Source organism: Nothobranchius furzeri, chromosome 19 (genome assembly GCF_043380555.1).
Source record: "Nothobranchius furzeri strain GRZ-AD chromosome 19, NfurGRZ-RIMD1, whole genome shotgun sequence".
Classification (NCBI taxonomy): Eukaryota; Metazoa; Chordata; class Actinopteri; order Cyprinodontiformes; family Nothobranchiidae; genus Nothobranchius; species Nothobranchius furzeri.
The window spans coordinates 2,343,240-2,366,341 of record NC_091759.1 but is presented as its reverse complement, the minus strand read 5'-3'; the positions used below and the strand labels follow the sequence as shown (position 1 = coordinate 2,366,341).

Here is a 23,102-nt window from a genome sequence, read left to right as displayed (position 1 = left end):
TTATTTCAGTCCGGGTGAAACATGACCACGGGCGACTGCAAAGCCACGAATTAATTAAATATGAATTAAACGAATCCTCGAGGCAGAGAATTTGACTCGAGGATTTTTTGTACTCGAATTATTCGAGGCACTCGAGGAATCGTTTCAGCCCTAAACAAATGTATAAACAGGGTAACGTAGTCCAACCCTAGCTGTGTTTAATGCTGTGTGAACGGTGCTGATGTGGCATTAGGATGCTCTATAAAAGATGTGCACCAGGAGATAGATGGAACAATTTCACCTCTCTGTTGTTTACTGAGTGGAGAAACGAGGTTGTCGTTGTTTTCTGACTCAGAGTATAAAACCTGCTTGTTTCTGTCACCCGTGTCCAGATACGACGCATTCTCAGTCTGGTATTTTACCTGGTAGATCTGTTTGAAAAAGGGTGGTTCTCGTTGACCATCACTGCAGTTTAGCTGGTTACAAGCCTGAGTTAGTAAAACACAAACAAGCAACAAACCAAAGACGCTCTTCATAGTGAGGCTTAGACAGAGTAACCTCAGTGGTTAAAGTATTAACCACTTGGTGACTGAGTAAATGGATCAATGCATTTAATGGATGTGGGAGTTCTTGTGCTGGGCTAACAGTGTTTTAAATAATAATGTAGGGGCTCATTGGGTTTGATGGAGGTTGTATTTGAGACATTTTGAATGGCGGGAACTTACCAGAGCTTCATGACATCACAAAACAACAGTTTTTTTGGTCTGAGTTTAGCCTTTTGTCTCACCATAAGGGTCTTTATAAAACGCTCTTTTAAAAGCTATTTCAAGTGTGTGTTCCTTTTTCTGTCCCTTTTCTGCGCACAACAAGGTTTTCACCATGTTAATGAAACAAGACTTCCATTCACTTTTGATTCTATTTGGTTTTTATTGCAGGAATCTTAAATCCAACTAGTGTTTTAGTCATCGGGAGCATCATGGCAAACCAATTTCATTTATTTTGATGATATAAATGCATTTAACTATATTCTTCTTGTGTCTACATCATTTTGACTGACTGAAAAAGGCCCATGAGTTTACCGCCGGCTGAAAATGAAAGCTGTACCATTACAGCCAACGTAACCATGGATCTGGAGGCCTGATTTGACTTAAAAGCTGTGAAAATAATTTTGTTCAGCACACAATTCATGTTTGTTTGATGAAATCTTGCTTTTAAATTTGGGGAAAGTGTCAAAATACAAGAACTGTTATGGTCACACTTATATCTTGTTTCCCACTTTATGTTCCTAATGAAGAAATTAGATAATGCCTTAGTAAAGAACACAGCCATCATATATATGGAGAGTGAGATGAAGGTCACACCAAAACCAGCTTGAACAAGTGAGTCTTCAGCTGCTTTTTAAAGGAGACCATTGAGTCCACTGATCTCAAGCCCCATTCCCACCTGTACCGGGTCGGCCCGGGCCGGGTAGCGTAGGTTGTTTACATATCTGGGTGGCCTGGAATTTTCCCGGGCCAACCAAGGCTCATTCTCGGCCCTCTTCCCGAGGGGTACTGCTTCAGGCCGACCAGGGCCAACACGCCCACTGCTGACAAGAAATTCACACCTTCCATTAGAGCAAGCCTCTGATTGGTGGGTAGAATCAGCCCATTCACACCTTCCATTAGAGCAAGCCTCTGATTGGTGGGTCAGCCCACATGGGCTTAAGACAAGGATGTGTGGAATCAACCGGGCCAGGCTGGGGCCGAGTGGGGCTACCCGGCCCGGGCCGACCCGGTACAGATGGGAATGGCCCATCAGGCTCAGGGGGAGAGAGTTCCAGAGTCCGGGGGCCACAGCAGCAGATGATCTGTCACCTTTGGTCTTTAGCCTGGTGCTGCACAACCAGTAGGCTTTGATCACTGGACCTCAGGGACCTGCTGGGGGTGTAGGGACTAAGAAGATCACCAATGTAAGATGGTGCTTGTCCATGTAAGGCCCTATAGACCAGAACCAGGATCTTGAAATGAACCCTTAAATTGACTGGCAGCCAATGAAGTTGGAGGAGAAGCGGGGTGATGTGGGTGTGTTTGGAGGACTTGGTCAGAAGCCGAGCACAGGCGTTCTGAACCACCTGCAGACGGTTCAGGGAGGTTTTGCTCAGACACGTGAAAAGAGAGTTACAGTAGTCTAAGCGTGAGGAGATGAAGGTGTGGATAACTTTCTCAAGTTCAGAGTGGGACAGAATGGGACTCAGCTTAGCAATGTTCCTGAGATGGAAGAAGGAAGAGCGAACAAGAGAACTGGCATGATAGTCCAGGGTGAGAGCTGGGTCAAAGGTCACGCCAAGATTCATGACGGAAGGTTTGGTGTGGGAAGCAAGCTGACCAAGAGAGTCTCTGACTTTAGGAACCAGCTTGTCTGGGACACAGATGTACAGGCAGCCAACGGAGGGCAGAAAAATCAGAGTGATATGCTCACGTCTGGGGGTGTCAGTCAAAATTCGAGCTATCAGCTGCAGCCTGCTGAGGGTTGCCCATGAGAAACCGAAGTAAAAAGCATTGCAGTAGTCGATTCTGGAGCTGATCAAGTTGTGGGAGGCCGGATCTACAGTTGTCTTTCAAACTGTCTCCGCATGCTAACGAACAGCAACTCTGATGTACTCACCGCTACAGATGCCAGTCATCGGGGCAGACCGCCATACTCTGTCGAAGAAAACACAAACACTTCCTTTTCCCAAATAAAGGACTTGAGTACCTCTATCTGCTCTTGACTCAAAGAAAAACCCAAGTCTAAATAGTCCAAAGTTGATGCCAACACTGTTTCAAACCATCAGCATCTTTATTTCAAACAGTCGTAATCACGTCTCGCCCACCAAAACAATAGAGCGCTGCGATTGGCCCACTAAACAGTTCTGTGACTGGCATTACAAGACTCAGAGGGAGCATGGTCAGAATGACATGCAGAGCAAAGTCCTGACGCTTCTGCTTCAATCTGTCCAGAATTCTAGACTACATGTTTACAGTTCTTTACCAAATAAGAGCAATGGTAGTTGAGTGTTAGCAGAAACATGAACAACCCGGTAATCCAGATCTGCTGCAACACACACTGCTACCGAAGACCCTTCCTGCACACGGCCAAGAAACTTAAACAAGACCTACATCCGATCTCCTTTGTAGTGTATTCCACTTGAATTGTCTCTTGACTAGAACACAATGTAAACTTTAGCATGAAATCAGAGGTGGTAAACAGCATGTTCTTAAAAAATTACAGATGCAAAGCATTTAAAACCCTGTAGGGGTTATTTCGTGCTGTACCACGTTAAAAGAACCTGTGAAACTTCTGGTGGTGGTTGACTACGATCATGTGATAAATCCATCGAGGCAACAATAAATGCACGCCCAAAATGAGATTAGTAATGTTATTTGTTAAATTTCAAAAGTAATTTTCAATGAGCACGCGTACGTTCACTGTATTAATAAGGAATAGTTTTGCTATCGAACACCCGGGGTGAGACACAATGAAACAGTTGTTTACTGTTAATTCTTCATGTGTTTGAAGCCGGAGTTTTGTTTATAGGCTTAATAGTCACGGGGAGTTATCAGCTAAGCAAAACCAGGGATTATTGTTGATTATACCGTCATTTTTAAGGTTATGTTTGATTGGTGTGTATATTATTAGTTGGATTAATCTGTCTCTGTGAGCCAGTTTTCTTATTTGTGCAATAATAATAATAATAGCCTTTATTGTCATTGTACAGGATACAACGAAATTGGAGTGCCACTCCCTTGGTGCACAATACAATAATACTACTAAATATAAAGGTCCCCTAAAACAAAACAATAGTAAGTACAATATATACCAAATAGCACACTATATACAGAATAGCAGCTACAATATCATGTAAAAAAAATGGCATTAGAATAGCAGCATAAAAGTTGACGGTGACCTTGACAGTCGCTAAGCAGTTTTAATTGTTTTTATGCTTATTCACTATAGAGATCGCCCTGGGAAAGAAGCTATCCCTGAATCTGTTTGACGCTGTCCCTGAATCTGTGTGTGTGTGTGTGTGTGTGTATTTGTGTGTGTGTGTGTGTGTGTGTGTGTGTGTGTGTGTGTGTGTGTGTGTGTGTGTTAGGCCACGTGTGTGTCTTAGAAGGACTGAATGATGTGTCAATCTGATCCACGACCTCGCTCACTGATGAGACTGTCAGCTGTGCAGCAGTAGGAAGATCGCTGCTGTGCCTTTGAAGCCCCCTTTTTTAACTTCTTTCCAGTCAAATTAGGAGCTGATGCCGCCTGCGCTCAGTGTGGCTGAAGCTTCTCACGTTGACGTAATGTCAGTTAAAATTAAGTCCACCTCTGCTCCCAAGATCGAGAACTGACGAAGCTCCTGGGTGAAACAGAAAAAACTACGATTGGAGCAGATGCTTTTTAATTTCTTTTTGTTTATCGATGTTAGTTCTGTTGGCAGTATCGTCTTCCTGTAGAATTTTTCATATCGAATCAAGAGCTGTGGATGTAAATAAGGCACAGAACATAGACGGCCTTTGTTGGGTCAGGCAGAGTCTTCAGGTTCACGGTAACAACGTACATCAAGCACAGCAGCTTTATGTTTTAATAGAAGCAGAACGGACAAAGATTTTTTTCCTGGTCTTGATGGTTCAGACTTGAAGAGAAACTCAAGCGCAGAACTTCTGGGAACTCCCTTTGTGTGAGACACAGCACCAGTAGGGTTCTGTCCAGGTGAAGTGATGCTGGCGTCCTACTCGTAGCCCTCGTTTGCCTGGTGGTGTTGGTGCACCTTCAGGTACGGCATCCTCTCTTCCGTCAGTGTGCCCTTGGACAGCTGTAGCTACATTGTAGTTCATCACCACTAGCGTGTGAATGTGTGTAAGTGGGTAATTGACTGGATGCGTTGTAAAGTGTCTTGGGGAGTTATAGAACCCTTGAAGCTGAAAGTAAACTGAAACCAGAGGTGTTCAAATGAAATCCTTCCTTTTTAAAACTCCGATAGAGAACAAAGGTATTAGTTCTTGCAGAGTTTATGTAGACCTAAAAGGCATTGGCTCCCGGTTTTGTGTGACAGAACATGAGAGAACAGTTGCTCAGAGCAAACGCGTAACTTCAGTAGCTAATGGTGGCTTCTCACCATTTTCCCAACGGGGGAGTGTGACGGTAGCCAACTGGCGATGTAGGACCCTACCAAACCAGCTTGGCTTGTTCTTCAAGAATTTGAAGCAGGATTGGCCATGTTGACTTTCAGCCCAACCACACTATTGGCATCATTCCAGCGCGGGGAGATCTTCCAGCTTGTAGCTGAGTCTGTTGATGTGATGATGTGAACATAAATGAGGGTAGCAGAGTCGTGGCTGCCTTCACACTCCATGAGGGTTTCTTAATTTGCTGCAATCAGGCAAAGAAAGTGAGATCCTTGAGGGTTACTGGTATTGACTGTACCTTTAAGAATAAAGAACAAAAACAAATAAAAAGTTAATCATGTGTAGCCAGGTGAGGCTTTACATTACAGAAGAGACCGACAGGTCTGAAGCTCACCATGAATCTGGAAATCACAAAATTTATCATAAGAAGACAAATAAAAAGGAAGCAACATGCAGGTTTTGATCTTCTGCCGTCAAAATTCAAGTTTGAAGTATTCCTAGCATCAAAGATGTTCTCATTAAAGCACTCGACTTCTCTTTTCTGCTGTCCTTTTCCACGTTTTCCCCCCTTCTCAGTTAAACCTCCCACCATTCTCTCTTCTCCTCTGCCAAATGCATTTCTCTCTGGTCTTAGATGAAACAGAAAGTGTGGTTAAATAATTCCCGATCAGAGTTCTGAGCTCCATGCTGTTCCTCACTGCTTCATGTGCCGAGCGTAGGTAACCCTCTCATTCTTCATCTTGTGCCACAGATTGAAATAATACCATGCTGCGGGATGCAGAATTGGAATGATTCACCTTCAGTCAAGGATAGTTTGAGCGATATCTGTGATGTGAAAATAAGCAATACCCACAAGAATAAATAAAGGTTTAGGTTGAAATAATTACCGTACGATTTTCTCCAGCATTATTCACTGTCTGTGATTTTTGATCATGCTTGGCATTTCAGTGGCTATTTTTAAGCAGACAGTAAACTTTTCAAACAAAAACTTTTGTATCGTTGCATGAAAGATTTGAACGCTTTGTCATTTAAAAAATAAATTGCATATGAAAAATACCAAATCAAGGAATTCAAATAAAATAAAGTTATGACCATAAAATAAGAAAAAACACTTTTTACCTATGTTACTTTACCTTTACTACCTTTTTTGTACAATTCTGTGGCTAAGGGAGGGGCAGCGATTTTCTAGGGGTGGCCATGACCACCCCTGGCCACCCCTTGGGGGCGCCATTGCTTGAATCTCCAGTTAAAGATTATTCTGCTCATTGAAAGTTAAAGTTTTATCGACAAACCTTGAGTTTGAACGTGTGTCCTGCTCTGATAAGCCATCACCCGAACTCTTCCATGGGATTGAACGCCAAATAGAGATGACTAATTGATTGTCATTACAAACGACGTGAATTTGTTTTGGGTTTAATCTCAGGTGATCCAGATCAACTTTGAGGAGTTTGACCTGGAGATAGCGTACGACACGCTAACTATCGGAGATGGAGGGGAGGTGGGAGATCCTACAACTATTCTACAAGTGTAAGTTTTACATCGCTCTGCACAGAAGTTTTGTTATTTTGTTTAGAGTAACAATAAAATTTCAGAATCTGTCAATGAGACAAACTTTGAGATTTGAAATACCATAACATCCATACAGGTGCTGGCCAGTAAATTAGAATATCATCAAAAGGTTGAAAATATTTCAGTAATTCCATTCAAAACGTGAAACTTGTACATTATATTCATGCAATGCACACAGACCAATGTATTTCCAATGTTCATTACATTTAAATTTGATATTCATAAGTGACAGCTAATGAAAACTCCAAATTTGGTATCTCAAAAAATTAGAATATTCTGAAAAGGCTGAATATAGAAGACACCTGCTGCCACTCTAATCAGCTGATTTACTCAAAACACCTGCAAAGGCCTTTAAAAGGTCCCTCAGTCTTGTTTTGAAGGCACCACAATCATGGGGAAGACTTCTGACTTAACAGCTGTCCAAAAGACAATCATTGACACCTTGCACAAGGAGGGCAAGACACAAAAGGTGATTGCTAAAGAAGCTGGCTGTTCGCAGAGCTCTGTGTCCAAGCACATTAACAGACAGGCGAAGGGACGGAAAAAATGTGGTAGAAAAAAGTGTACAAGCTCTAGGGATAACCGCACCCTGCAGAGAATTGTGACGACAAACCCATTCAAAAATGTGGGGGAGATCCACAAAGAGTGGACTGCAGCTGGAGTCAGCGCTTCAAGAACCACCACGAGGAGACTCATGAAAGACATGGGATTCAGGTGTCGCATTCCGTGTGTCAAGCCACTCTTGAACAAGAAACAGCGCAAGAAGCGTCTCGCCTGGGCCAAGGACAAAAAGGACTGGACTGATGCTGAGTGGTCCAAAGTTATGTTTTCTGATGAAAGCAAGTTCTGCATTTCCTTTGGAAATCAAGGACCCAGAGTCTGGAGGAAGAGCGGAGAAGCACAGAATCCACGTTGCATGAGGTCCAGTGTAAAGTTTCCACCGTCAGTGATGGTGTGGGGTGCCATGTCATCTGCCGGTGTTGGCCCACTCTGTTTCCTGAGGTCCAGGGTCAATGCAGCCGTCTACCAGGAAGTTTTAGAGCACTTCATGCTTCCTGCTGCTGACCAACTTTATGGGGATGCAGACTTCACCTTTCAACAGGACTTGGCACCTGCACACAGTGCCAAAACCACCAGCACCTGGTTCAGGGACCATGGTATCCCTGTCCTTGATTGGCCAGCAAACTCGCCTGACCTTAACCCCATAGAAAATCTATGGGGTATTGTGAAGCGGAGGATGCAATACGCTAGACCCAACAATGCAGAGGAGCTGAAGACGACTATCAGAGCAGCCTGGGCTCTCATAACACCTGAGCAGTGCCACAGACTGATCGAGTCCATGCCACGCCGCATTACTGCAGTTATTGAGGCAAAAGGAGCCCCGACTAAGTATTGAGTGCTATACATGCACATTCTTTTCATGTTCATTCTTTTCAGTTGGCCAACATTAGAGAAACAAACATTTTTTCATTGGCCTTTAGAATATTCTAATTTTCTGAGATACCAGATTTGATGTTTTCATTGGTTGTCACCTATAAATATCAAAATTAAACGTAATAAACATCGGAAATACATTGGTCTGTGTGCATTGCATGAATATAATGTACAAGTTTCACGTTTTGAATGGAATTACTGAAATATTTTCAACCTTTTGATGATATTCTAATTTACTGGCCAGCACCTGTATAAACAGATGTGGCACTCCCTTAAATAAATACAATACAACTGATTTTAGTCCTCACATAAGAACATTTTCTATAATTATAACTGAGCTCTTTCACTTTCACACTGACCAGTTGCCCTCATACTGTTGGTCTGTTTTAGCCTCCTATTGTTTTATTGTATGTGAAAATGTTCAAACACTGCTTCATTTATTTGGAAGTCTTATGTAACACCAGGTACTCCAGAATACTTCATCTACTTCGACATAACTGCGTATTCAGATCATAAAGCGTCAGGCTACATCCTGTGTAGCTGTTTTTTAGACATGAACTGTTCTTGACTTCAGAAATCACTTTGAAGTTTCTGAAAGGAAAATGAATGTCGACTTTTTATGAACAGATTTTGGTTTGTTGATGTTTTTTTAGCTTGAGTTTTCAAATAGAAGAAAGAATGTGAAGTAAGGACGTGCTTTGTGGCTCCTGTTCAGAATGTTCCAGCAGGTTTTTATGAGGACAGTGGTTTAATAGTTATGTCTTTTATTCTCCAGCCTATCAGGAAGCTTTGTCCCTGACCTCATCGTCAGTATGACCCACCAGATGTGGCTGCACCTTCAGTCGGATGAGAGCGTTGGATCTATTGGGTTTAAGATTAACTATAAAGGTAAGTGCTGAGTGTGCACTTTCAACAGGAAAAGGAGAGAAGGGGACAATCACTGCATTTGGGTAAATGGAAGGAAAATACTTAGTAGGTAAAGGGCTGAACTTTGAGTCAACTTAAACTGCCTTGATTATAGTTCCTGTGCATTAACTAAGGAGGTTTCTCAATGTCAAGGCACTTGGCCTTGCGAGGCGATGTCTTGCGAGGCCAGGCTCCTTGCTTACGAGGACACTGTCCTTCCTTGGTCAAAGAAAATGGTTAAATGGAACAGACTTGCATCACGTGACCGCAGCTTCCACTGCGGTCACGTGACGTCATGTGACACGGGAGATAACGCTATATTTTATACAAGTTAAGTTTCAATATGAATATATAATGAGCCTTTTACTTTTTGAATTGTGTATATGTTTATTAAATTAAATATATAAGTGAGTTACTAACCGCTAGCCACTGAAGCTGCAACTACTAAGCAACTAACCAACAATAGATAATTTACTTTTAAACTTGAAAATTGTCCCCGAAGTAGCTGCCTGCTTCTGATCCCGCTTCTTTCTGAAAATACCACGGTGTGTTCTGGGTAATTTTTGACCAAGTCTAGGCTACAAGACACCTCCCGTGCATCCTTGCTCAGCTAGCTAAACGGCTAGCTAACGGAGAACACGCCTCAGTAGAACATGAACATTGGAAGACGTCTTGGTGGCTCCCGATGACGTATCTCCTAGGCAACCTGGGCGGGGCCAAGAAATCAATGCAAGGTTCCTTGGCATTGAGAAACACCCTAAGTGTAGAAACCACAGGAAACAATTTTGCCCCCTAGTGGCTGGCTGCAGTATAAGAGTAGCACCTATTGGTACAAACTTGGAGGTAGTCGGAATATTATACTTTTTGTTTTGTTGCGGTGCTTCGTGAAATTTCAAATTTTTAATCATTGTCCAACAAACAGTGCTAAATATTAATAATACCTAGAATTATTTACAAACACGTTAAATTACCAATGTCTTCAACCAGAATCTGACTGGCTTTAACCTTTGGAACCACAATGCCAGTGACGTTAATATTATTTACGTGGGTTGTAAAACATCCTTAGAATTGTTCGTAGGGCCTTGTTGCCAGAACTTTGAAAAATATGTGCAAAATGTGTGTCCCAAACACCTTGGACATCCAGAGCAATTCTCACTTTAAATTCAACAAAAAATAAAAAGTAAATAATGCACGAGAACTTTGGGGGGAGTTGGCAGTTAATAAAACTAAGTTGTGGAAATATGATGAGAAGTTTGCACAAAGTGGCGTAAGTAAGACACTTAAAGGTGTGGTTCACTCATTCAGTCAAAGCATCTGCAGTGGTCTCTAGTAGGAATGAATGCCTTGTAAATGGTTCTGGGGGGCTATACCGGTGCATCTGTTCTAGGAACTAGCTGAGACGCACATCACAGCTGAGCTTCAGACGGCAGTTTTTGGAGCCTTGTTTCCTGATATTTGGACATCTCACCTCGTATTGGATAACACAAGCCTGGAGGAGTTCTGCCATGTGGAGAAGTTGCTAATGCTAACAGATAGCTTATACTGCCGTTTCCTGGATGCTAAACCAACAACAGCCATCCCCATTGTGAGTCAAGATGGGTGTGTTACATAACAGTGGGACGTAGATCTGTCAGGCTTTTCAAACCCTAGAGTTTCACCATTTATTTTCTATCAGAAGCGAATGCAGCAGACAGGTGTAGAAGACTGTTTCAGCCTGCATGAAAAACTCAACGCGACAGATTATAATCAGAAATAAAAATAAAGTTAAACAAGAGGCCTTCGCAGCGCTTTCGCTGCTCGGGCCTAAAAAGATAGAAACGTTTTTTTTTAGTGAACCACACCTTTAAAGACCAAGCATGTTGGTTTGGTGGTCTTTGGTATGATCCAACCCCAATCTCCCAGTCTCAGGACAGACATTCATAACACTAAATGAGCTGGTTGCTACTTCCTCGCTTGGCTAACACCTGACCTTTATCTTAATATGAGCTGAGAATAAAGTGTTTTTGCTGTTCTGTCAATTCAGCTCCCAGTGTACTTACAATATTAACCTTTCAGGTGTCTGCTGTTTGATAGATGTAGTCTTCGTTTGATCACATTCCATGAAACATGGTTGAGAGCTTTGCTGCACAAATTAACTTTGTGGGCCTCATTTAAGTGTCATCATCTGTGGATTTATTGCCATAATGAGGTCAGCGTGCAGAGTCGGGTAATGCAGTGAGCTTCCAGCGTGCTGTGACAGTGACATACTGGATTGCCCTTTACTGTTCTTCAGATGCATTGCGTTCCAGTGATGGACTGGTGATGCATGATTAAAAGGAAATCATCTGAAAGTTGTTTTAATAGATTTGCAGTAGTGCTACAGTTCTTCGTCTTGTAAAGGCAGGAAATGATCCTGGAGTGTAAATCAAGCAGATAAAAAATAATTTTCAAAAACACCCAAGACGCCAGTTTAATTTAAAATAGCATCTGATTAGTAGCTCCATAATATTTACCCAAATTCTCATTGTTTATTTGTGTTTGTTTATTCAAAAGCAATTACCACACACCCACAGTTTTGTTTATTTATCTTCAGGTTAACAAGGTTTCATTGAGACGATCTGTTTTGCTTTTGCCGGTTTTATTGATCTGATTTTCAGATCAAACACACAGTAGAAGAGAGTAACTAACTGCTTTGGGCATTTGTTGTTTTTAGAGGTAAATTGTAAAGTATTACATTTACAGTAATCCCTCGCTACTTCGCGGTTCGTTCCTCGCGGATTCGCTGCTTCGCGGATTTTTTCTTTGGAGCATTTTTCAGGGGGAATTCGCAGATTCGCGGTATTTTTCACTGATTCGCGGTATTTTTCTATGCGAAATATCAAGAAATTCTTGTTTTTTTTAGTTTTATTACAAAAAGTGCATTTTATGATGAAATTGATGAAAAAAAAACAAGTAAAAAATTTTTTTTCTTGAGTTTTACCCACAAAAAAAGAATGTGATCATACGATAATTCAATATAGTACTGTATGTCAGATAGGGCGGCTGGATTCGGGAGTTGAGCTTGTAGGGAGCGCGTGGTTTCACAGACGCGGAAGTGAGAGCGTCGGTGAAACGCCGGCTGATCTAGGAAACCCCCGAGCGTTCGAGCGTCAACGAAGTGACACGGAAATGCCGGGCTTTCCAGAAGTAAGTAAGATAACTTACTATGAGCTGATAGTTCGTTGGATTGATCGGTAGGTTGGAAACTCTGATCATGAATCTGAAGAAACGATGACTGAGTGGTGAGCTGGAAAGGCGACTTCCGTTTATAGCCGCGGTTTGTGACGTAGGTGCGACGTGGAGGGAATCCCCGCGAGGGGCATGCTGGGAGTCCCTACTTCGCGGATTTTCACCTATCGCGGCCAGGTCTGGAACGCATCTACCACGATAAACGAGGGATTACTGTACAAACTAACCGCCTCATTTAGTTGCACTTGGTTCCTCATGGTGTGAAATTTCAGTTACTTTTTTCACATTTTTTTACATTGTTGAGCCTAAATGTTAAAACACAAAACCAAACATTATGTTTAGAAGGAAATGTAGATGGATGCTTGATTCTGCTACATGTGATGCAGGTTTTAATAAAGCTTGGAAAATGAATTATTGCCTACTCATGACACTTTCTGAAACAACTGCCGACCATAACAATCTGTTTTCGTTAGTGCGCCGGTTGCTGCAACCGTAGGCTGCACAAAACACGAACATGGTTGCCCATCATGCATTGACTCCATTTGGCTTTGGAGAGTGATTAATCCATCCAATATGGTGCCAATGCTGTTGCTCTCTCCAGCTCCCATTGGTGCCTCTACGTATAGGGAGCCTAAAGCCTGGGTCACACGGGAGGTGGAGGCAGACGCAACACACCATCATATAAAATAGAAGTCATTATAGTTAATAAGATTGGGCACACGGGGAGCGCCGCGCCGTGTCCCAGATGCACCACGCTGAGGCACTGAAGATAGGCGCCAGTCCTATCTCAATCGCTGCAGCTGTTAACAACATTGTGGAGTAATTTACAACAGACATTACGAAGCGGAACGGCTTTACGGCACAAACTCAGCTGCAGGTTAGATAACTTTAAAGTACTATTGGTCTTAAAATATTCAAAAAATAGCGTGCTTACCCATTTTTAATGAATTTCAGTCTCACAAAACACGACGGCAAGTCTGATCACGTATAAACAATAGAGTCTTGTGTGATGTTGTGACTATCGCGCAACTTTCAAGAAGCGCTAAGCAGCGCGGCGCGTCCTGTGTGACCACTATACTTCTCGAAATCTCGGCGCAACGTAGCGTGGCATGTCCCCCTCCGGTGTGCCCCAGACTTAAGTCTCCTCCCTTTCCCGTCGGCTCATGAGTCCCTGGAAGAACAAAAAAATGAATTCAAGTCAACGGGACTAAATCTATCAAATCAAAGATACTTCATTAATCCCAGAGGGAAATTAGAGTTTCAGTACACACAATTCAGAGATCAGACATACATGGGCAAGACACGTGACAAGAATTGGTGACTGTGGTCATTCGCAACCCTGAGTCGCGCTACCTTAATAGAGATAAGAGGGGTTTACATGAGGATTGGTTCAGGTGGAGGGAAAAAAAGGCACTTCAGAGTTTCCCTCCCACTAGGAGGGCAGCTTTGCTCTGCAAAAAAACACCTCAAACATATATGCATCAGACTTCAGACAACACACCATAAGTGTCCACTAGGTGGGGTGGTGGGTTGGGACTATCCCTACTTCAGTTCCTGCAGCCACGATAAGCAGCGCATGTCACCTCAGTGTGGATAGGGGGATATGTATGTATGTTATATATGCATATTTAACTTTATAGATCTAACTTAGATTCTGAATAATTATCTGTGACATAATCTTTCTAAGTTGACTGAATGCAAGCATTATTTTGGATTCAGCTGACAGATCACCGCCATCCCTGATGGTCAATCAATGAAAAATTCAAACTTTAAGATGAATGTTAATGAAACAAATGAGTAAAACAACACAACTGTGCTCATATATTAGTGTGATGGGACTGGATTCAAGGTCTTCCTGAAGTCTCTCGTCATTACTCAGTTCATCTCAGACCATTGTGGGTGGTCGGAAGATTAAAATGGCCTTTCTAATTGCAACATATTACACTAACTAGTGGTTTCATTTATTACTCATCATTTTAATGTGATCCCCCCTAATCTGTAGTCACCCACACTGAGTCAGAGCGCAGCAGGCAGCAGGCTGAAAGCAAAGAAGCTTTCAAATTGAGCAGGAGGAAGCATCAAGTCTGGGAGGTAGCGAGACAAACTCCTGTTGTGGCAGCTGGATTTTTCTCAAACCCCTGCAGCCTGGACACGAAAATGAAGCTTAAAATTTTCAGCTACATAACAAAATTTCTACTTTTTCTCCTCAACAAAAGTCTAGATATTAAAGAAAAACAGGCATCTTTGTCTTTAGCTGTGCTGCCATCAGCTGAGCACAAAAAAATAGTTTTTTTTACATCAGCACCCGAAGTTTTTAGTTGCTTTTATGCAAATGAACAAGTAAAAGAATCTAAATCAAACTGAGAAGCTGGCATTGCACTTTGCCGCCTCCCCCTAGTGAGGAAAATCAGCTGAGCTGATACTCCAAACTTCTGCATTCTGTGCCTCAAAAAGCAAATATTGTGATGATGTGAAATCCTCTTAGATGCATCCTGAACTCACAACCATATAAAGCTGAATTATCTATGTACGGAGTCACTTAAGTGCCACAAAAGATGGATTAAAAGGAGAGAAAATAGGATTAAATATGTGATTAGCGCCCCCTAGCAGCCAACCTTTTTTATCTTTTAGTTTAAATAATAAAAAATCTGCGTAGCAGCTGGAAAAAAGCTGAAAAACCCTCAATAGCGAAATGACTAAAATTTGCCTACATATTTAGAAAAATGATCAATAATCAAGGTGGTTGAAAAAGATGTGAAAAAAACTGAACAAGGGCTGTTTAGGTACATACATACTTTTCAGCTCTTGAGTCCTCATCGTCGTCTTCCTCCGTTATCCGGGTCCGGGTCGCAGGAGAAGCATCTAGGGAGCTCCAGACCGTCCTCTCCCCGGCCACCTCCACCAGTTCCTCCGACAGGACCCCAAGGCGTTTCCGGACCAGATTGGAGATGTAACCTCTCCAACGTGTCCTGGGTCGACCCGGGGGCCTCCTGCCGGCAGGACATGCCCGAAACACCTCCCCAGGGAGGCGTCCAGGAGGCATCCTGACCAGATGCCCAAACCACCTCAACTGACTCCTTTCGATCCGAAGGAGCAGCGGTTCTACTCCGAGTCCCTCCCGAATGTCCGAGCTCGTCACCCCATCTCTAAGGCTGAGCCCGGCCACCCTACGGAGGAAACTCATTTCGGCCGCTTGTATCTGCGACCTCTTTCTTTCGGTCATTACCCAAAGCTCATGACCATAGGTGAGGATCGGGACGTAGATCGACCGGTAGCTCTTGAGTGCAAACATAAATAAAAATCTATAAAAATTTCATAACATACATTTATACAAAATGTATACAAATTTCCACATATTTTAGCAGAAAATTCCACTAATTAACGGATCTATTCATTATGTTATTATTATTAGTAGGTGTAGTAGAAGTGGGAGTAATAGAAGGAGTAGGAGTAGGAGTAATAGAAGTAGTAGGAGTAGTAGAGGTAGGAGTAGTAGGAGTAGGAGTAATAGAAGTAGTAGAAGTAGAAGTAGGAGTAGTAGTATTCCAATAAAATGTGAAAAAAAAATTGTGAATAAAAAATAGGTTTTCAGGTATTTTAAAAATCACTTGACATCTGTGAGATTTTTTTTTATGTTTCTAATTTTAGTTGTAATTATTTTCCTATTTAAAGACATACTATGTAACTTTTCGTATTTCTAAATTGTTTTCTTGAGCCAGTGTGTGCTAAAATGAAAGATTACAAGGTTAATGAAATGTCCCTCAGACCTCACTACCCCCTGTGGCCAGATCATTCCACTTCCACCTCCTTTTGGGAGTGTGCTTCCAGCATGATTCCTACATGATTCCTGCATGTTTTAGATCATGAACACAGCTGGTTGGTTTAATTTAGTGATGAATCACTCCTGTAGACACTAAGGAATGCTGTAGAGATATTTCAGCTACTAGATTAAGGTGTTAAAAAGACGAACGTACAGGAAGGAGATGAGTTTCACTTTTGGTTCTACTAAATGAACACTAGGGGGTGCTAACATGAAGCCAAAACTGCCTAGTGTGCCATTAGCTTATTTCTTCCTTCTAGCTTTATTTTGTGTTTCCAGCCTCTGAGGTTTTGACCAACCAGGCCTGTGAGCCCAGAGAGGTTGAACTATTTTAGTTTAACTGTATCAAAAAATGTGTAAACTTCACTTACATTACATTTTAAAGCTTAAGGTTTGCACTGCTTGTTGAAAATGTACAACAGCAGCGTGGGTCTACGCTGGTAGAAATATAACCTAACCTCAGATTTCTAGATTTTACGGGATTGCATTTTTAAATCTATATTTAACTAAATCATTAGGGGCATTTTTGTCCGTTTGGTCAGTGTTTCCCTATTAGTCTGGACGCCTTTTTAACAATTCAGTTCTGTTCAATTCAAATTTATTTATAAAGCGCCAAATCACGACAAGAGTCGTCGCAAGGCAGTTCACACAGTAAACATTACAATTCAGGTCAGTTCATTAAGCCAATCAGAAAAAAGTTTCCTATATAAGGAACCCAGCAAATTGCATCAAGTCACTGACTCGTGTCAGAGTCTTTACAGCAATCCTCATACTAAGCAAGCATTTAGCGACAGAGGAGAGGAAAAGTGTTTATGCATACAGTCACATTTTTGCAAAAAATCTCAAATTTTGAAATTCAAATAAAAATTTTGAAGATAGGCAAATGGAACACTGAAAAAAAACACCATACTCTTTACAAGTGGACATTTTATGTCTTAAGGAGCTGAGGATTAACTTTAATACTTTGTTTTATTAATGTAATTTTTTATGGAGGCTGATCCTCACATCTTCTTTGTCATCCGTGTTGTTTTAAAGGAATCAGACAGGGGACAATGCAACATGCATGGCAACTCCACAAACGTGTCAGCCCCTTGTTATTTTTTCCTGGTCTGATGCACATCAGATGAGTGAATATCCCAGAGATGACTTTATTCTAATAATTCATACTGGATCAACGGGTTTGGGGCGGAAACCTTCCAATAGAATCTTCTTCAGAAGTAATGAATTTTTCATGATGCATCTTGGAAGAATTGACTGTCCTTGTTAACTTTTAATATTCTGAAGTCATAATACCTCATAAGGGATTGTGATTTAAATGGATTTTCTCCCAAAATAAGCTATTAAACAATTACTCAGATAAATGAATGTGACTTTCCTGCTTAAACCCTAATGCTGTGAAAAGTTCTGTCAACAGTCATTGCAAGATAAATGTGTTTGTCTCACAGTGGCTGGCTTCATCGCCCACAAGATTTACTATGAAGGTGGGTGGCTGTGTGAGATGGATGTGGTTTTTTGACAAATTTGAGAGAAAAGGGGCCAAGAAGGTGTGTGTGTGCGTGTGTGCGCGTATGTGTGTGTGAGTGCGTGTCTGCGTGTGTTGCTAAAGCTACATCCTTGGACCTTAGCTCTGAAATATAAACATTATCAGTGGTTCTAGCCTTGCTGCCAAATCGCCTGTGCATCACACACTGTGTGAGTGTTGAGGTGCACGTGTGTTCGACAGGTCCTCCATCTGTGAGCCAACCGAGCTCTACCAACAAGCCACTCACCACTTTCACTCCAAGCATTCTCCCTCAGTTGCCTCCTCTCTCTCCATCTCTGCGAGTCCCATTTTTCCTCATTAGACATCTGTCTATCCACCATCCTCCAGCTCCCTCGTCTGTCTGTCAGCTGCTTTCTAATGCGGCGTTGTTTGCCTCCTCGCTTTCTCCCCCTTTTCTGTCTCTCAACACATTTTCTGTATCAGACATCTCCTGTCCCTCCTGTTTTTTTTTACATGACCTGCACCTTTCTCAGTCCGACCGAGTTTCCACGTCTCTCTCCGTTTGTGTTCCTCTCCTTTTGTTGCCTCAGTTCATTTGATATTAAAGCCACAAATCGCACACATGCACACACACTCTGATGCTGACATCACTTAGAAAGACGGTTATTAGATTAACGAGGAAACTTCCAAAAGTGGCCTGCTTAAGATTTAAGCTAATGTTTCCCAGTGTTGGGGATGAGACCCACATTTGGGGTCCGGAGATTATCGGACAAATGAAACAAAATAATTATTCAAAATCTAATATTTTAGCATGATTGATTTCTGATTCAAAACCAGCAGCCTCAAAGGAAGATAAGTAATGCTTTGTGAGTTGAAGATGTGTTTCCATGATGCCCTTGTTTATCTGATTGTTGGTTAGGGAGTTTAACCAGTGGGGTCACAAGTGTTTGTCATTGTGATTTTGTGCGTCAAATGTTAGGAAAAAAAATAAACACTGATCAGAACTAAGAACACGTTTTGATAGTTTGGTGGAATCTGTGTAAAAAGTGTTAAGAAGGCAAATGTCAAACAGAAATGTTAAAACAGCAGTCTGTGGCTCATTAGGGTCACCATGGTGAACATGTCTCATCTCCTTTTACAGCACTTCCAAATAGCCTGGAAAACTGGAACACTGTGGAAATTGAAACTGGAAAACATTACATGGTTAAAGGTGCATTATGTAAGAATGAAGGAGAGAGGATGAATAACCGTCGGTGGAATAGCTCTGTTATCACGTTACAGGAGAATGACACTGTGAGGGATTTATCTCCTCACTAATAGTTATGTCTCTTTTTCTGTTTAATCCTGTATTTCTGTGTGTGTTTTAGGTCAAATAAGCTTTGTAATCTATAAATTACTTTAAGTTAAGTTGATTTGTTGGTGATCATCACTCCTTTTCCTTCTGAGGTCATTTGTTTAAGTGTTGCCATGGAAGCGCGCCCATAGGCAGCCATGATCAGTTCCTGGTGTGCTTAATCAGCTCTACTGAGGGAGAAACTAACTGACTGAAGAGAGGGTGGGGGGAGAGGAGGTTATCTTGTGTTTGTTTAAGCGTAGCTGTTGTTGTTTTGTTTGTTTGAGTTAAGGTAGGAGGTAAATATGTAAATAGATTGCTTGAAATGTTTTGTTGAGATGTACTTTACTGATTGTAAGATTTCAAGCTAATTGTTTCCCCTGCCCATGTCATAATGGTTGGTTCTAAGGTAGCTTTAAAAGGGCCAGATGGATTTGGCACGGTTGTTGGTCGGTTGATTGCTTGTTAAGGGAATCCATGCCCCAATGTCATGGATTGTTTGCATTCAACAACAAAAACGATAAAAAGTCAGAGCTCTGCAACATCCTGGACTCTTGCTTTTTCTTCTGTTAACAAACATCTGGTAACATCCTGAGTGAGTGACAAGGCAGAGGCTCTGTCTGAGCCAAAACCTTACAGACACCCTGTGGTCAAATTTGCTAATGCAGTCTGTTTCTGTAAGTAAAATCCCGCTTTGTCACTGCCGTTCCGTGGGTTTCATGGCTGCTGCCAGTTACAGATCAGCACCAGAAGGTTCTAGCTGACAAGTGAAGATGAGTCATACACATTAACTCATTCGCTGCCAGCATTTCTCACCGTTTTTACTGTTTTTTTTAAGAGTCACAGAACGTTGCGCGCTAGCATGATGTCAATGCCAAAACAAAGAGAAGACTCACCTCTTACATCAGGAAGAAGCCGTGTGTTTCGAGCGTTATCCATTCTTTCATAATTCGTTGTCGAATTGTGATCGGCAGACGCTTTTCCGGTTCGCGCCTCACTTTTTTTACAGGAACGGCCCAAAACGATTTCCTAACACATGGATGTGTTGCTTCCTGATCATGTGATCTGTGACGTATGCGGATGAAGATCGGCTTCAGGGCTGAGATGTTTGTTCTCTCAGCGCGGGGGCTCGTTCCGATTTTCAAACAGTAAAAAAATGCAAAAACTAAAGTCGTCATTGGCAGTGAACGGTTGGATCTAAAATGACGACTTTAGTCGTCAATGGCAGTGAATGAGTTAAGTTGATAAGTAGAGAAATACATTGTTATATCTGGCGTTGTGGTAGGGAGCACTTACTACGATTATTACGGTAACATTTGGTTTCGGAGTCTCTGGGTCACCATGGCACTGCACACTCTCTAGGATTAGGAATAATTGAGCGTGAGCAATTTCAACACGATCGAGACACTAGACTGTTTTGTGATTATTCCACTATAGAATTCGGACATATTGCCCCTTTAAATAAATGAATTAGGAGGCATGATCTGCAGATTTGGTCTGCATAACTGTGTTTCTACAGTGTTTTATGAAGGGCATATGAGAAATCAAAGTATCCTTCCCGTCTAGTTTTATAGAGAAGAATCTGAGTTCATACATAATGTGTGTGAATGAATTTTGCGTTCTTCTTTTCACTCTGAGAGGATTTGAGTCACAGCAGTGAAACACGCTGAACCACAGAACAAAAACACCCACATTTTGTTGTGAGACGTTTGTGCGAGCAAGAGGAATGTGCCCAAAAAATGTCGCTACGCTTAGACAGCTTACACGTTAGTGTGTGACATCATCTATATGTTGAACCTTCCAGAAGGACATTTCTAAGAAAAATCAAACTGTGATTGTGCAGAAACAATAAAAGAAAGTCAAACGTCAGTTCACACCAAGTCTGATTTTCTGTGACTTGGTTAATCCTCAAATTATATTTCTGCTGTGAAGTCTGCCAGGGCTGCAGGTGATTTCTTACCTTTTTATTCAAAAACATTGCGTCCAGTGGATTGCACGTCCTCACATTGGCACCAAATAAACAGATTTATGTTGCCTTAAGTAATTTGAGCACAAACACACTCACACACTTGCATAGTCGGGACTTTCTGCTGTCTGTTTCAGTCTATCATGAACAATGGGATGTCACAGATGAGCACGGTGACATAATTCAAGAAGTTTACATGAAAGTTTCAGTAAGTTTCTGTCTCCACTATGTAGACATGAATGCATTAGAAGCTGTGCATCTGCGCAAACACGTGACTCAGCAACATTTTGTTGGATTAGGAAAAGAATTAAGGTCCCTTTAGTTTAGATAATTTAATTTAGAATTAAAGTCATTTTCAAGCAAATTACATTTCTCAATATACAATGCTGTTTAAAGCAAATAAAACATTTAATTGTGATCAAATGTAGGGAATTTACCACAGTTTCACCACAGAGTTTAGAGCAAAATGCATTCTGGGCCAATGTCGACACAAAACAGCCACTAGAGAATCGTCTTCAATACCATTACGACTTTTAAAGGCCACCTGGATAGGTATTGGATAAATGTCACCAATAGTGTCACATTTGATTTCAGTTCCCAAACCAATGAGAGAAGTAAAAAAAATCTTTAGTTTTCCCAAATAACAGAGTTTAAAAACAAGTCACAGTTCTCCCTCCGTCTTATAGTGACTAGGAGGCAGCAAGAGAGCGTTCTGTTGCTCCAACCATAAGCACATTCATAACCACTGGACTGATAAAAGAATATTACCTACTTATTAAGTTATTAAAGTTCTATAGTCAATAAAACATGTTTGTTAAGTTATTTACACAAAAGCCCTCTCACTTAAAGTTTTCTCAGCAGATTTAATTCTTTTTATTTTCAGTACCTTCCAGAATGTGCCGTTTCAGGGCTCTATCACTTTAAGAATAGCTGGAGATGGCCACGCCCACCCATTTCTCACTCAGGCTGCTAAAAGCTGAGAAGCTCTGATATCTGGGAGGGGCTCGGCTCGGAGCAAAGCTGCTGCCCCTCCCCTCTCTAACTCGCACAGGAGAGGTGGTTTTGTTCTAATTTACCCTTCTGTGACATCACAAACTGGGACCTTTTTAAACAAGATGTTGTAGCACATAATTCCTAAAACCACTTACAGGAGATGGATGGATGAATTTTCTTTTTCAAGTTTGTAGTTTATATCAAGGTATTAGAGACCCACATGGTTGTACAAATGTAAGTTTTATATAATAAGTCCCTTTAAATGAATTAAGAGACACTTTTGTTCTTGATAAATGTGGCTGTTTTTTTTATCACTGATATTCAATTAAACCAACTGGACATAACTGTGTCATACCAGTCACCTTTAAATGACCAGTGGTAGCCAATTTTGGTTACAATGCATCGACATGTAAATTAAAGGCAAAGTTTCTTTGTTTATGTTTTTTTTTTGGGGGGGGGGTTGGTCATTGGCGTTTCTAAATATTTTCTTTTAATCTAAAATAAATTCTGTATTCATTGAAAGAAGGCACCTGCATAACAACATCATAGACCTCCCTTTGCCAACCTTGCCCTGATCATCGTCCTTACAATAAAAGGTCTACACTAGTGCTTGTGTTCAAAATGAAGCCAAAACAAGTGGTGTTTATCCTTCTTTTGTCGCATTTTGTGTCCTTTCGACATTAGTAATGTTCATGATTGCAAGGTAAACAACAAAGGACTACTAGTGGGTGCACTTTGGGTTTTGATAAACAAATCACATTCATGGAGCCGTTTTATTCTAATATTATGGAAGCATTACTTGTTTATTCTAACATTTTCACAGCCTCATGCCAGAAATATCCGGTCTGCTCTGTTAAAATCAGCCGGTTGGTCAAGAAGAGCAAGATGACCGCGCGTTCAATGTTTGCGATGTGCCAAACTAGCCAACACACAAACATTATGCAAATTTTCTTCATGATAATATTGTTAAGTAAAGGGAGGAAATGGGCAGCTCCAGGCAGCTCCGGATAAATGGTTTCTGCAGGAATGACTAATTCCCTTTTGTCTGAACTTTGTAACGTTGTGGAGAGTTGTGCACACAAAAAGCTACACGACGACCTAAGGGAAAGGGAAGAAACAAAAATAATGATATAACTTCCTTTTTAAATTAGAAAATATTAAAGTTAGTAATGCCTAGACGCGTACCTGGTTGGAAAATGGAAAATTAAGTCTCAAATAGGTCATTCCAGAAGATTACAATAGGTATTTCCATATTTATGAGGTTATTTGAT

General features: G+C 41.4%; 1 protein-coding gene across 1 annotated transcript in view; it reads left to right on the top strand.

Annotated features, from left to right (window-relative positions):
- LOC139061593 (CUB and sushi domain-containing protein 3-like) overlaps window positions 1-23,102 on the top strand; it is a 232,865-nt gene that overhangs the window by 82,443 nt on the left and 127,320 nt on the right. The window contains exons 9-10 of the mRNA XM_070547722.1: window positions 6,544-6,647; window positions 8,899-9,011. Coding sequence (XP_070403823.1) covers window positions 6,544-6,647; window positions 8,899-9,011 — 217 coding nt within the window. The remainder of the gene's footprint in view (window positions 1-6,543; window positions 6,648-8,898; window positions 9,012-23,102) is intronic.